The sequence below is a fragment of the Wyeomyia smithii genome, chromosome 2, assembly GCF_029784165.1.
Source record: "Wyeomyia smithii strain HCP4-BCI-WySm-NY-G18 chromosome 2, ASM2978416v1, whole genome shotgun sequence".
NCBI classification, from domain to species: domain Eukaryota; kingdom Metazoa; phylum Arthropoda; class Insecta; order Diptera; family Culicidae; genus Wyeomyia; species Wyeomyia smithii.
In genome coordinates, this window is record NC_073695.1 from 70,082,941 (window position 1) to 70,099,750 (window position 16,810).

The 16,810-nt window shown below is 38.5% G+C and overlaps 1 protein-coding gene across 1 annotated transcript in view; it reads right to left on the minus strand.

Moving 5' to 3' along the window:
• Positions 1-3,884: 3,884 nt before the first annotated feature.
• The window catches only part of LOC129724966 (fringe glycosyltransferase), a 252,940-nt gene continuing 240,014 nt past the window's right edge, over positions 3,885-16,810 (minus strand). Inside the window, exons 5-8 of the mRNA XM_055680283.1 lie at positions 15,897-16,035; positions 5,067-5,247; positions 4,906-5,000; positions 3,885-4,834 (exon numbers count right to left, since the gene is read on the minus strand). Coding sequence (XP_055536258.1) covers positions 4,682-4,834; positions 4,906-5,000; positions 5,067-5,247; positions 15,897-16,035 — 568 coding nt within the window. The 3' untranslated portion in view covers positions 3,885-4,681. The remainder of the gene's footprint in view (positions 4,835-4,905; positions 5,001-5,066; positions 5,248-15,896; positions 16,036-16,810) is intronic.

The following is a 16,810-nucleotide window of genomic DNA, read 5'->3' on the forward strand; positions in this document are numbered from 1 at the left end:
AATTAAATGTGTGATATTTACATATCATTATGAAACTTCGAAATTGCGAACTTTTTAAACAATTCTTTAATTTTAATAATTTTAAATTCTAATTGACTGGAAGCGTGTCCATGTGCCACATGTTGGCAATAGCAAAATGATTGGCATACAGGATAAGGAAAAAACAAAGCATCTCCAGGTAACTACGACACTTTACTATACTTTTACTTTTGTGGCGCCACATTGTTATTCTATGCCGAGTTCAGGTACCCCTCCACAAAACTCGATGTTGGGCTGCTCCTCTCCAGTCTCTCCTTATCTTCGTTGACAACATACATTCAGCGCGTGCGAGGTCTACCTCGAAGTCGTCGGTCTCTATCCGGTTCTCTGCTAAATATTATCTTTGCCGGTCGCTTATCCGCCATCCGTGCTACGTGGCCAGCCCACTGTAACCTGCCGTGTTCCATCAGCTTGACAATATCAGCGTGTTTGTATACTTCGTACAGCTCGTGATTTATCCGCCTGCGTCACACCCCATTTCCTAGTTTACCACCGAGTATTGATCGTTGGATTCTACGCTCGAAAACTCCAAGCACTCGTCGATCGGCTTCCTTCCACGTACACGATTCATCCCCATCCATCTCCACCACAGCACCAACACCCGCAAAACTACCACGCTGTCTGCCAGTCATCATGTACTTCGTTTTGGCAGTACTTATGGTGAGTTTCCTCCTGAGAGCCGTAAAACAGCTCTACGGCTAACACCAATTATATCAATGTCGTCCACGAAGCCCAGGAGCATATTAGAATTCGTGATGATGGTGCCGCTCCTCTGCACACTTGCCCTTCGTATTGCACCTTCTAAAGGTATGTTGAACAGCAAGTTTGAGAGCCCATCACCTTATTTCAGACCATCTAACGTTAGAAACACGTCCGGAAATTCGCCCGCTGTCTTGACGCTTGATGTGAAACCGTCAAGCGTCAAACGTAACAGTTTAATTAGTTTTGTGGGAAAACCATGTTCAAGAATAATTTGCCACAGCTCCTTGCGTTTCACTGTATCGTACGTCACCCTAAAATCTAGGAACATATAGTGTGTCTGCTAGTTGTGTTCTCGAAACTTGTCGAGGATCTGTCAAAAGATGAACATCTGGTTCGTTGTAGATCGTTCCACTCGAAAACCGCATTGGTATTCTCCAACAAAGGCTTTCCGCAACGGCCTCAGTCCCTGGAATCCGCTGTTTTAAGGAGCCTGGCGCGATTCAACCACAATGCTGAAGTTAAACTGCGTCTCAACTTTGTCCAGTTAGCTGCTACGTGCTTAAGGCAATTTGCATTCGGTTTGCGATGATATCATCATACTTGCCACGAACAATAATGACAATAATATCAATTTTTTGAGATGATCATCAGCTATTAATGACCACAGTAGAGGAGATACCACACCTCCTGGCGGGCACCCTCTTATAGCTTGTACACTTATATATGAGCTACCAAGGCTTGCTGATATTTCTCTTACTGATAACATCTCGTTGATCAAATGAATAATGCAATTGTCAAAACACGTTTCGCAGTCTTTGAGTCATGAGATGAGTTATCAAATGCCCCTTCAATATCAACAAACGCCGCAAGGGAAATTTCTTTTGCTGCAAAAGATTTTTTTAGTTTTGTAACTGTAGTATGGAGTGCAGTTACTGACGATTTTTTCTCCTGGTAAGCAAATTGATATCTGCTAAGAGGAGTTTAAGAAAGAAATGATGATTTGATGTGCTCACCGATTATTTTTTCCATTGTTTTGAGAACGACTGATGATAGGCTGATTGGTCTATAGGATTTTGACAGAGATTGGTTTCTTTTGTTGGTCTTAGGGATGAAAATAACCCGTACTTGTCGCCACGCTCCCGGAATATAGCCCAGAATTCAACCGGATTGAAAGCGTTGTGTTCGAATGGGTATTAGAGATATGGGTGGGTATTAGAAACCCGAAACCCGAAACCGAGCCGTACCCGTCGGGTTCGGGTTTGAACATTTTTGAAAGTGTCGGGTTCGGGTTTGAAAATTTTTTAAGGTGTCGGGTAAAAAAATTTCGGATACGGGTCGGGTTCGGGTTTGAAAGTGTCGGGCTTAGGTCTGGAAACCCCAAACCCGACTTTATCAAATAAGTATTTTTATAAGATAATAATGTCTAATTTCATGCTACTGTAAAAATCACTGACATTTCAACACCATTAAAGCCTCAAAGCTTCAGGGCAGCCTCAAATTGGTACAAAAAATCGACCTCCCAAAAAAAATCTTGGGTTCGGGTTTCACAAAAACGAAATTTTCGGGTTCGGGTCGGATTTAATCGAAAAAAAAAAGTTTCGGGTTCGGGTTTCAATTTCAACCGAAAAACAAAATTCGGGTACGGGTTTGAAAAAAGCCAAACCCGACCATCTCTAATGCGTATTAAAACTACTTTACCCTTCTGTAGTAGTACCGGATAGATTCCGTCCCTACCAGGTGACTTGAAGGGATCAAAGGAGTCTATCGCCCATTCAACTCTACTTCCGGTAAAAAATTGATTGACCAAAGTAGGGTAAGAAACGGCTTAAGTAGTGGCGCCTATTTTAATCAGTCGAAGAAAACAGGCCTCCAACTACTGAATTTCGATCAATATCGAAAATTTCAATGATGGAAACGAAAACTTTGATTGTCTAGCTGTCTTACGAATATAAGAAATACTGTTAATCACAAAGAAATCTGTGAACAAACACCAATCAAAACAAATCGACCAATATTGCAGCCATTCATGAGCTACTTCGGGTGCTTAAAATAGGTTCGGGGTGATTGGAATAGTATCCCTCGTTTGATAACTTTGATTGATTACTGTTATAGTTTGCTAACTTAGTTTTACAATCTGAAAAGAAGTTCTGACAGAGAAAAAGATAGAGAACAGATTGATGTATTTCTGTTTGAATTTCACCCAACACATTTCGAGTATTTCGTCTCAATACACAGGCGGTTCCTAAAGCTGCTTAGAACATGCTGCTTAGGGTAGGCCTAATTGCATTATCCCTAGTTCTATTTAGCACAGTCATCGTATTCACTGTTTCGTGAATTTCTGTCCTGGTTATAAGAATTCCAGTACTTGATGTAGAAATACATAGGTCTTCACATGAGGTAATAATCGACCCGGAAAAGTGTGTTTTCATCGTTAACTCAGACTAATGTTTCGCTAGCAGAGCTAGTACAAAAACCATCTTCTTTTCTGAGAGTACCCAACTCATTTGAGTGATCTTTCGCAAGGATTCTTTACAGCCTGGCGACTGTTGGAGTATTTTCGATGTTTTCACATGTATGCCTCCAATGTATTCTTTTTGATCTTCTAATTTCTTTATTATAGGCGGTGAGGGATTGTTTGTATTCGCCCTACTGTTGGGTTCGTTTAGCCCGCTTGAAAAGTTTCCGGGTTTTTTTTTCCGAAGTTTTTGTAAAGATTGATTCCACCAAGGTACCTATCTCTTTTTGTAGAGCGTACCTTTGCAGGGAAGCAAAGGGCTTCCGGGGTTACTGTTGTTTAAAATAGAATATTAGCAAAGGGGTTGCCATATTTACTGCTTTTATCTTTGCGTATCTCTTTATAACACAGTCTCTAGGTTTGGCAATGACGTGAGCGCCACATAGCGGTAGCATTACCACTCACGTTTAAGATGACGGTTTCAAGCGATCTGCTAATGTGGCAAAAGAAGTGCGCCGTTCGTGACTACCGAGACTGTAATCTACCGCAAGAAGTGTGTGGCAACACGAGGAACCTTGAAAGTTTGAAAAAGATCGGTCAACAAGGTAATTTTCTACAGTGTTTTTCCATGATGCAATTCGATGTGGGACATCCTTTAACTTTTTTCAATCAAATAATTACGAAACTATTTTATTTTTCAGACTAACGTTTATTAACACAATTTCGCTTTACTAACAATAATAGATCGTTGTGCATACAAGATAAAAACAAGAAATACTACGCATTATTGTACATCTTTCATCGCCTAATTTACATATTGTTTCTAGTTTTATTGCTGCAGAGGTTTATTATTTTACAATTATGTCTAACATCTATTAGAGCACATCGTTTCAAGAACCATTTTAGTACGTGTCTTAAATTGCTATTTACATAAACTATTGCTCGATTGAGATTTGCATTCGAATCCCAGGTAGTAGCATTGCTCAGTTTAATTTTACAATTGATTAGTTTGGGTTAAAAAAAATATTCGAACAAGTCAGACGAATCAAACAATACTGAGTTACTAAACTCTGGCTGCAAATACTCTCAACGGTTGGAAGGAAGAACTTGATTTTCGAGCTACCATTTCTAGCTTTTGTCATAGGTCAACATTATTAACCAGTATGCATACAGTTTATCTTTTTTTTAATTGTTCGAGTGAGACTAGATGGCCCGCGCTTGCAGGCAGGCCCTTTCCTATACACATTTCCGACTCGGATTCGGATTGAATTTTTACCCCCTGTGTTATGCTCCTTATTACAGTAAAACCTAATAGTTTAATCACAGACAGAATGTAGTTTTGTTTTCGTCCGCGGCCTGGACAAAAATCGTTCCAATTCTTCTCTCGACGCTTGGTTTTATAAACTTCGATTTCGACGCGATACAGTTTTGGTTTTGTGCTCTCAGCTGCCCGCTACGGGTCCCTGCTTCGACTTCGTCCGTCGATCATCTTCGCTTGGTAGTTTTCGGACATATACTGAAGAAGGGGTAGAGATAGCAGTGCAGCGAGTAGATTCGCTTCGGGTCGGTTTTCAGATCAAAACCGTCCACCTTGACTACGTTCCACTCGTTCTTCATGCGGGCGTAGCTGAAGGACACCTGCAATGGACGACAAAAAAAATGAGTTAAATAGAATTCAGTTCCGATTGTCAGTGTAAACGGAAACCTACCTGATCGTGGAACGTTTCCGGCCGTATGAACTCCATCGGCTCTAGGTGTGAGTGGAAGGCATCCACCACAGTTAAAGGAACATTGAGAATGTGCTCTGGAATTAGACCAAGAAAATAATTGTTAATCCAGACTCGCTTCTAGTCGTTCTGGTTACACATACCGATGATGAAACCCATAGTGACGTCATCGGGAAAGCGAATCTTATCGCCTATGGCCACGAATTTGCCGCTGCTCGCAATGGGCAACATCTTCAGCGCTAACGCTCGGCTTATACAGAATCCGGCGCCGCCAGTCGCGAACCAGAAGGTCACCTTCTTGTTTGCTCCCGACGATGTTTTGGTCTGGAAAGACAGAAAGTTGAACCTTTTTAGTATCCTTATTAATAGTTGCAAAGCTATTGGTTAAGCATAGAACGAATTTAAAACAAATAGCATAATTTTCGTAATTTACAATATCCGAAGAACAGAATAGATTTTGGCCAAATCTGAAAATTGTTTACGAACTGAACGCAACTGAAATCAAACACAAGAAAAAATAAACAAGTTAAGGACAATCGAAAAAAAAAGAAAATATCATTCATCATGTGATATCGCGATTGATCGTTATTGGGAGCAAGAAACGGCCGGCACAGCACACGTTTATCGAATTTGGACAAAGTGATAGAAAGATAACGGATTTCCGCGGATCCCCAAAATAAACCCGTTTCGTTCGCGGGGATGACAGCATCCATCCTTGCACCATTGAGATCAAGTTTTTGGGCGGACAAGAACTGCTGTTGAATTATTCATACACCGCGCGCTCTTGTTTCGGAGCATTTGCACGTAGTTTATTCATCAAATTTCGGTGAGAGAATGGTTCCCAAGAAGTAAACATTGGGCTCACTTTTTCCCCACTCATTTATTTATTGCCGTTCCATTCCGATTCTGACATCAATTGGTGCACATAATTTAGCCATTTACGTGTTCGCATCCGCATCGTTTGCGTTCGCGCATGATGCGTGGAGTTCCAATCGAACGGCCTGAAAGAGGCTGCTGCCGGGATTCGAACATTGGTTAGTGATTTTGTGGGTCATTTTTCGAAGATCAGGTTAGGTCTCCCGCTGGGAATAAATTATGTTTTCATATGAATTCGCTTTCCGCTGCGTGTGGTGTGATTTTAATTGGATTGATCATAGATCATTGCGACCTATTCGGAGGTGTTTATGCCCGTCACCAGGGCAACCGCATAAATGAGTCTTTTTTTTTAAAGGTTGGGTGCAATTAGTTCAATGTGTAGTATTTGCAATTTTCTCCCCACGGGTGTCACTCAGTCACGCTACGCCACTGGTTATCACTTTTACTTATAGCGAATTTCTTTTTTCCACGGAGTCAGTGGAAATCTACGCAGGAATAGAGAAGTGATATTGTGATTATGCAAGCAAGAGATGCCAGATAGCCCCAGGTGGGCTCTGCGGATGAGGGAGTTCACTATTATTGATTGCGTGTGCGTGTGAAGAAACGTTAGAATATCACCGGTTGGTGCAACATGGCGGCGGTGCCCATATCGCCTGCATTATAGGCAATCTGACAGCTACTTCTAACTCCTGCTGTGGACCTTTTTATTTTTGGAACTTTAGGGACGTGTTTTACCGTTAAATGTGCAGATACCAATACACAACTATCATTTCTATCCCAACCTATTGTATCTATCGCAGAAGCCTTCAGAAAAAAATTGCAGTGTCGTGTGTCTTGTGTTTTCTTTGAGCAAAACCACGCCAAATGACCTATCGTCGAATATCGATAAATAGTGGGGTATAAATAGTGGTCAAAATATGACCACGTGGTTTAGGAACGGTTTCCTAACAACTGTTAGCTTAAATTCAATGTGCATCACACCCTTTACTGTAGAGAGAGCGCAGAGTAATAGTTTCTTTGGCGAATAAACGTTCTTAGTTCGACAGAGCAGAAGCCCAGTGAAGTTCATGAATGCAAATAGCTCATCCGAACAAGCAAGATAAGTGAAATAATATAATTTACACTACACTACTGCCGCGCATAGAAAGTCAGTCCCATTTGCATTTTCAGTAAAATTGAGTTATTACGCGTAAATGGTAGCTAACAATGCATAGTTTCGTAACAATGGATGAGCTTAACAACTTTGTTCTGAAAAACTGCTGGAAAACATCCATATTGTGCCATCTCGTAAGAAGCAATGTTATAAAATCATATAAAAACGCGATTTTCTCGGGTTGCTGAAAATGCAGGTGGGACTGACATGCTATGCGCGGCAGATTACACAAGTAAAAGTGATAGAATTAAAAAGTGAAGTGGAATAAGAGTGTAGTGTAAAAGTGTGTAGGTTCTGTCAACAGCTCGTGTAAGAATTGATGAATGAAATAATTTGCGAACATCTGGGGGAATAGTTAATTAGAATTTTTTCGAAAAAACAATACTCTCTACTGAGCAGGCATGTCTAAACCCACCAGACCGCTGCGTGTGTGTTTCAAGCGAGCGATGCCACGGAGGGAATTCAGATTGCCCTTCTGTGCATATATAAAACAAAAAAAAAAAAACCCGCAGGTTTCTAGCTAAAACAGCCCTTCGAGAGATTCAACGAACACAGGCCCGAGTGTTCTTAACTTCGTGAGCCCGCATGCTTACACGTGTTTTCTCAAACGCTTCATTTTTTCAAAAGTACATATGAAAAAAATATTGCAGGTGGTTGTATGCGATGGCTAACATCCAACTATCCATTATTATTCCATTGTCAATCTCTTCGTGGCGGCTAATGCTTGTGTGTTGCAAGCTCTCGGTTGCCTCATGTGCCGAAGTAAAAAACCCTCGGTTGGCGTGTTTACGAATGGCTCTACAGTGTGTTGTCTTGAGCTCGCGACGAAGGGTAATACGAAATGCCCTGCGTGGTGTGTTTGTTAGCAGATGGGCCACATGCGCTTTGAAGTGCTGTGGTTTCCCCATGCCTGCTACTGAGTAAATGCATAACGTACGAAAAGTTTGCAAGTGATAAAAAATAGCTAGGGGAACTGCTCCATTATTCATCTCATTATGCCGATTTTCACGAAGAATACACGGATTAAACACCAAATTTTCACGAACTCATTGAACAAATAAACTAAATATGCTTACGTGCTCTTATGGAATCGTTCAGCATTGTATATTTAGTAAAATTAGCTAGATTTATCCTGAATTTTGTAAAACAAGCCATTTTTCACAACGCTTCCATATACATCTCAAAACTTGAATCACGACGCCCCCATATTCATCACACTGTTAATCATGAATGAATCACATTATCATGAATGAACGTAGCCGCAGCCCGTCGTAGTAGGTTACCTAGATATCCGCTATAGTTGTTTACGTGCAAATTTGGTAACCTAGGTAACCACTGCAGTGCTGTCGATTTATGTCAAACATGTCGGAATAATTCAACATTTTCAGTATGTTTTTTTCGTATCAACAAAAACTGATTTGGCAACTTTTGATTTTCTTCAACGCAGAGAAAACAGATGAAAATACGTACAGTTGAAATTTAGGATTTGTGGAAATTCATCTCATATATTTCTGCTAATTCAGGCTTGTTTTAGGACATTTGAAGTGAACATTTCAAAGATTTTGTTTAGTGATAAAATAAAAAGTGGTCCGCTAGTGATGAAAAAACTTTGGTTGGCTGCTGAACGAGTCCCGTTGTAGCCGTATAGAACAATGCGCGGATTTTCTTTTCTAAGGTAGGTGATTGAATTAAATGAGTTTTCGAGTGCGGACTATAATATCAAATTTAGAGCTTTTAAATGAGTTTTTGAGGATTATACTTTATGAGGAATCCAAAGTGAACTAAGAAGAATCCATTCCATTAAGAAGAAAATATGCGTTTTTTCCTGTTTTCAATTGTGTTTTCATGTTGTATGAGATGAATATATGGGCTGAGATGAATAATGGAGCAGTTCCCCTACTTAGCAAGGCCGGGTTATACGTCCTGCGGTGGTGTAATTGGGAACGCATCTGACCGGAGATTAGAAGTTGTGGGTTCGAGTCCTGCCTGCTGCACTATATTTTTTGAAAAATTTCCCCAGTTAGTACATTTTTCAGTCGTCAACTGCGCTCTTCACATGTATATAATCCAATTACTACTGGACGAATTATGACCTTCAATGTTTTAATCGAGGGTTAAAGTCCTTTAAGTCTAGCTCGTGTTATAATATTTGAAATATTTTTTCAATAGTAAATTTTTTTAGAATTCTGAATTACTTTATTAAGGTGCCATTAAAAGGTATGGGGAAACTTTGCACTGCGGTTTTCGATTAGCGTTTGGGTTCAGAAGTTCCATCTTATTGATTTGATCTTGATCTTCTTGATCTGGTGTTGCCTCGATTATTAAGAAGAAAGAAACAAGAAAGAGTTTTTTTCAGTTCGAAAACGTTCTGACTGTCAGAAACTCGATTTTTTTTAAAACAATTTTCTAGAGACTACACTAGTTCTCAATTCATGCATATTATACCTGGTTTTGGGGAATAGTCTGTTGCACTATTGAGCTGGAATTTTGACAGGGGATTTTTTTGAGACCTACTGTTTGTGTCATGCGATAAACAACAATTCGAATAGTGTTCTTGATTTGATGATTGACTGAACTACGTAACAGTTCATTTAAACAACACGTGCGTTGCACGGTAAGCGGTATCGCTATTATAGCAGGAAAACATTTTATCTTTTACGTTTATTCTTCTATTCGCTCTCTTCAACATTCTCACACACTCATTTCTCTACAACCACGGAACCTGTATTGGGAGTATCCCAAGTAACAAAAAATCTTGTTATTTTTCCAAAGTTAGACAAACCAGCCATAAATCCCTCATAAGATCAAGAAGGCGTTTGCTAGAGGAGGTACTTAAGAATAGTTCCCAAGGTTCATTTAAAACTCTGTATTTCTGTCCATATGAACTTGTTTAATAATAAAAGCAACAAAATTTATCGAATAAGGCTGATACAAATTTCGAATTCTTTTTATGTCCAAGGTTATCAAACTTAGCAAAGGGGGTGGCAGAAAATTAATAACACTGAGACGAAAAAAAAGAAATATCTTTGATAAAAGTTTGTGTGCAAGTTATGACGTTTGTAACTTGCTATTTGAGTGCAAGTTGAAAAATAACACTTTATCATTATTATTGTCTATTTCGCTTTCCTTTTGACGACACTCTCTCTATCACTGGACTTATTCATTGCTAAATTAAGCATTAATGCTTTCGGAAAACAAATAAAATGAATGAAACGGTATGAGCTTTTTTTCTTCCCCTTCCAATATTCAAGATTTTTAAAGGGGGGGGAGGGGGGGGGGTGACATAAAATGAAAATAAAATTTGTAACGGCTTAACTTTTTCTCCAAAGTAAATGTAACCGTAGTTCGATAAATAGAATAGTTAAATCTGATATAAAAATACATTTTTAAGTTTTTAATCGAGAATTTTTATTGCCACGCTCAGTTTATATGTGTTATGAGCAGCTGTTATGCCAGGTCAATTTTGTAAAAATCTGCAGTCATTTTGTGGAACGAAAGTTAATTTTTTCGGATTAAATTCTTGGGGTACGCCACATTTGAAGTAACAAAATTGCAAAATTTTGCGCAAAATTTGAATGGATGACATTTTTGTGAGATACAGAAAATGAAATCTGGATCATTTATGAAAAATTTGGATCCTAATCTATCTTTACCTGATTATGGTTAACGGGTGACAACTAAAAATTTGGAATTTTTTTCTTATGCTGTTAAAAAAATTGGATATAGGGTAATGGCTCCTATATTCATCTCAGTACCTATATTCATCTCATCAGGCCTTTTTGATCAATTTATCGTCAAATTTCACCATATTTTCAACGTAAAACTTTCAACAACTTGACAAAATCGAGAAGCAAATAGATTTACTTTCAAAATTTGTAAAAATTCGACGGTAAACTGGACAAATGAGAGAAATAAGATGTATATAGGTACACTTAACTGTTGAGATGAATAATGGAACTAGAACAAAAACAGAAGACGCATTCATTAATAACAAAAAAACGGTGTTTTTGCAGAAATGGAATCGAAAGTTTGTTCAAATATTCGTTCTGGAATACATCTTGATTGATAGCCAAACCACTAGGTTTGAACCATGATTAGATAAAAAGGAAAAAATCTTTCCCTGTCCACTATTCTGGCCGGTCTTCCACTACCTTCCTGGTGTATCATTGTTAAGGTTTGCAGGAAATTATACACAGTCGATACCGGTAGATTTTCGCTTTGAAAATTTTACCTTTTTGTCAAAATTTTGACGCAGTTCAGTTATAACTGTACTAAGCATTTGCACAACGCTTCCTGTTTCGACATCATTTTGACTGTGCATGCATAAAGAGAACAAAAAAAAAACTGGCATGAGGAGGAGAGAGAGCTCTTATATAATTATTCTCATTTCTCTCAGAGCGTGTTTGATGTTGTTACATGTTGAATAAGTACTTAAAATTATTTTCAGTTATCATCTGTTAAATTTACTAGTCAACGTTTGCAGTGTAGTCAACGTTTGCTACAAAACTGCTAGAATAGTCAGCAGCTTTTAAAACCACAGTTTTGTTAGCGTTTATTAACAAATGGATATTATTTCGACGGAGTCAACCGTAGATAAAATTTTGGCCTGTCAACTTTAAAGGAACTATTTGAGAGATGTTTTAGAAGGAATATCAAGTGTATTTTAAAATCGTTTATGAGGTGATTTACACTTATTGATAATGAAGTTTTATGGAGTGTTCTTCTGTCACTCTTAAGAACTGTTAACCAATAAAAATAAGTACTTAAAAAAATCCATAATAAAGTCTGCTATGTTTAGTAATGTTTTGATAATTTCGTAACTGAGAATTCCGTAAATCGCAAATTGTGGTCGAAACAGGATCATTCTTCAAACTTTCTGCACATGACCAGGGCAAGTAGTTTAATAAATGGTTAATATTTGAATGAATTTTTCATTAACACACATGTGACATGACACATATTCGTACTGGTCTACTCATGATACATCATTCTACTCGAAAACATGACAGCTGTTTCAAAACACTCACTGAAGCAGTGCGAACTCCGAATTTGTGTCAACTCTTCATTTCCTGCCTTAATGGGTGCCACTGAGTGATTTCATCCCACTCAAAAGCGGCTTAGCTGGCTTTAGTGTTCAGAACACGTGTTTTTCTCTTGATAAGATGACCTCAACGGCGCGGTAGTCTCGGGCGTTTGTACACATGTGGTTTGCTGCAGGAATAATTGCCAAAAATTTTGCATTATTGTTCTTCACCCCCTTCGTTCGTCATGTGTCCCGTAATCTTCTTTCGACCATCTAAGGTCTTGATGCGGGACCATTTATATTCTTTTTGGGTGGCTGGTGACCGCAAATGAGATGATCGTACATCAACCGGCTGGAAGGTTCGAAACACGGAAAGGACACATGCATTTCTGCCAAAACACACGTTCACCCAAGCAAACGATTTTTTCATTTGTTTTTGGACAGGCGAACCACAGAATATCAGGTTCACAAGTTGAACGGGAACGGGAGCTCAAATTAATAATTCCCTCCGCAGGAACGATGACAATCCGAAAAAAAGCAAACGGATAGGTTTCTATTATTGTTGATGATGAATTAAATTAATCTCTTCATCTGCAAGTTGCGCATTGTTAGCGTTGCAGAGGAAAAAAGTTTAATTCCATTTATTACCGTCGTTTTTTTCCCTCTTTCTTTTTTAAGCTCGCCTACTACGCAAACCTCTCTGTGCTGGGGTAGGTGAAAACGGTCACGGATTTGACGTTTTTCCGCCCTGTCATCGTACGTGATTGCTGCCTGAATTGTGTCCCGTTGTTGGATTGTGCGGTTGGTTCTGATTGCGCGAATCAACGTTTATGCGAGTCCTACTTTGTGTGTGACTTCATGAGGCTATGTTTGACCATTACTCTTCTGTGTTGCTTTCGTCGTTGAAAAAAAAAAAAAAAAGAATTGGTAGCTATACTTTCAGGTCACTCTACTGGGAAACTCTCACTAATTAGCGGCGATCGCAGGGAATGCAACTAAAACAGTTCGATCGGTCGGAATGGCTGACAGGGCGGACGATGATGGTTGGCACCAATTAAGGGGATAAATCCTATAAATCTTGATGGCGGCTTCCTCTCAATCTTCGTCGGAAAGTTGATGCCATACGCACGATCGACTGGGGCTATTTGCTTAGGAAATGACTGATTTAGCGCGTTATAAATGTGTAGCCGGTGGCTAGATTTGGCCCCCATCCGGTAGCAGGGAGGGTTGATGCAGTCGAAGAAAGCTGTAGGCTCGTTTTTTGGTGACTGATTAGCTGAGCCGACGATGTTCATATGTTCATATATTACTCTTTGATCGATCGAAAAGCCGGGTTTATGACTTTTTATTAAGATAATATGATTTTTATTGGGTTTGACTTCTTTGTACTAACAATGAGATGGCGTTTGTTGTTATATGCGGCGCTATCCAATAGTTCAATGCACTTCAGCGGTTAAAGCCAATAAAGCAGTTTAGAACAGTCCTAAAAATTCAAATAAAATTGTATGACGACTGCTCATGGTAGGTATATATGAACCTAGATGACGCGCGATGACTAGATGACAGCTAGATCTATGATAGATACAGAACATAAAATTTCATTATCGACAAACGCGCTTCGGTGGCTGTAGGCACTCCTCATTGATTGATAGAAAAAATTGGCGAGGGATTGCAGCTGTCTGTCTCATGAATTTTTACCGTGCTGCCATGAGATGACAATGTGACGAAAGTGCCATTTTTTCGAATATGGTGTCTTCCTTTTTGTTGTTGCTTACTCGTACGTTGCATAAAATCAAAAAACAAAGTGACGTATGCACCCACTTCAATACAAAAGTGGTAAAGGTAAGGTGTTCCATAGTGCCTGGAAGTTGACTCGTATGTAGCTCTCGTTTTCTAATGTCGCGGACCTCTAACAACTATACTCTACTCGCTATTGTGTGACAAACTAGACTGAAGCTGAATTTTCTGCACGCAGTCTTTTGTATCGAGTTCAGCGTAATTTTTTGCTTAGAGAAAGACAAACGGAACAAAACACTTTGTTGAGTCAGAATATGTAGGCTGTGAAATTTATTCCGTTCATGTTATTGTTATCCGTGCTCGGGAAACAAGGTATGGGAATGCTTGACCTTGGAACTTTTCACCTTTTTTCACCATTAAGCAGTAAAGCAAAATGTTAAACATTACATCAAACAATTGTTACACATTTTATCTATCCACCGACATATAAATGACTAAGATGCATTAAGTCGTGTGCTTGCTATAATCGTTTGAAATCTGACGCAACATTTGCCAATTTCATTTTCAATTTCACAAAATGTAATCTAGTATAGCAAACAAAGACGTAGTCCTACCTCAAAAAAAAGAACTGAAAGCAAGGAACATCCAGAAAAATTGAGAGAATATGTTAGAGATAAAACGGGAATGATAACAGAAAGATGATTAAAGAATTTCCTGTGTAATTGCTGAAGGTAAACTTCTCACAATATCAATGATTGCAAACTTGGAGTACTGAATAGCCTCATATGATCTGTGATCTGTGTTTTAAATTACAAAATTAAATACCATGTACAAATATTATGTGTATTTTTACTTTACGTCTCTTCCAGTCCATTTTGTCCAATGGCTTTATCTAATGATTTTTACCGCTTCTGTAAAGCTACTGTCATTCGACCGATTATTTTCGCAATGCTGTGCTCGAAAGTGAAGAAAATAAGAAATATCACTGCAACTGCGGTGCCCTGGTAAGCGTGTCGCTTAAGCTCCAGCTAAAGTGGGATTTCCGCGGTTGAAACAGGAAACTTCGCTGGTAACGGTGATAGTGGGCTGATACAATAACTTTATCTATAACCTCGTAATGGTTAATATTTCTGTGGGAAAACAGAAATCAGTTATGTCGAATGCTGTGCCTAAAAAAAGGCAAATGAAAGACAAACAAAAAAAAAAACAGAAGAAAGAAAGCTGATTTACAATGGTTCCAATTTTCATAATCGATAAATCATCGGAAATTATTGGTCAACGTTTACTTCCCTCTTTTTTTCCTACTTTTGTTGTTTCGTTGGATTAGTGGGTTGTCATTTTTGTCGTCGTCATCTTCTGTGTCTGTTGAAACCGTACGTTAATTCGAGGATGAACAAGCTTTTTTGTGTGCAGAATATTGAACTTGAATAAAAATAATTGATTTCAATTTTTAGAGTGAAAAAAAAAACGAATAAATAGTGTCTGATTGCACATATAGATAGAGTTTATTCAGTTCTTAGCGAAAATTAAATTATGGCTGACGCTGTGTTTGCAGTTTTTTTAGTGCTCGCTTCAGCATCAATTCGCTGATGGGATTTCTGCTTCATCTGTTCCGGAGAGTAGATTTGTTAAAAGTGATTGAATTTACGGGCTTCATCAAGCAAGCGACATAATGCCAATAAAACAGCAGGTGGAACCACCAACGTTTGTCATCGCGATTCACGAAAACAAGTTTCTTCACACTGTTTTTACTCTGCCCGGAGTGTCTTTCCATTGCCCCTGGCCATCCGTCGTGAAAATATTGCTACTTAATAATGATCATTTTAATCGTCATTAATATTCAAATCTCCACAGACAGTAGGACGTTTCCCACTTGTAATCGTGGTCACCTATCTAGAAGTAATTTTTCTTGTCCACTAGCTACGCTTCGGACATGCGTACGGGGCGACACTTCTGGTCACTTAGGACACGCGCAATCGGAGTTCTACGTGACGAGATCGTCAAATGCGATCGTTCCGCTTGGACTCGGTAATTGATGATAATGTAGCTCTATTTGATGGCTCTACCAGTGCTAGGTGAGGCCAAATGATGCTGAAGTTTGATCATATTACACTCATAACCAACATAATTTATTATGCGGCAAAAGTAAAGCTTACACTTAAGAAACGGGAAATATTAACTTACATTATCTAGAAAAATCTCCAACGGAGAGGAGATACTCGGTTTGCCCAAGTACCAGTCCTGGGTCGGACTGTATTCATCCAGCAGCCGCACCAACCGAGGCACGTTCACGTAGTTATCGTCGTCGAAGTGGCACCACCATCTGAAATTATAAAGGGGAAAAAGTGTATTATTACGTATGTGTCCAGCTACCGTGATATATCTGAAAAATTGGATGATTTTTTTTCGTCTCATTTTTTATTACTTTTTCGAGGAAATATCTTCTATAAATCATTGAGGTTTTGTGAAATAGAATTAAATTTTTAGCATCTCTTTTGAATATCCTGACAACTATTTTCTAATTTATCGAGCTATGTTTCTAATGTTTGATACTTTTGGTCAGGTTACTTAAATTTTAGAAAAAAACAAACACAATATTTTGTGATAATTTCCTTTTATAATTTTTGGATTACACTGATTTGTTCTTTGATATTGTAAGTAATATTTGAACTACCTTTTAAAATACAAAGACGGTTCTATTGAAAAAAAAAAAAAAAATAAAGAGTAGATTTATGCTCTTTTTGTCTATTTTTAATTTTTTATCAATTTTGCCTGCGTAAGATGAAAAATGTTGTGTTGTTCGATTGTCTTGTTAACTTTGGAGTTACCTTTTACTCTTTTAATAAATTATCCCGGTTTTTGCGTGAATTATATTGTTCTCATACATCCTTCGATGACTACATAGATTTTGGCTCAAATATAAGAATTGCTTTAAGAGGATACAAACATCAAACAGTTAGGAAAAATTAAATCTAATTGAAACAATTGATTTTACTACCAATTTTAAGAACAATTAATTTATTTCTGTCTCATAAGCTGCTTAGGAACGGCACAGCTAACGACCAGCAGCTTTTGATTGCGAAAGACTTTTTCCTCCG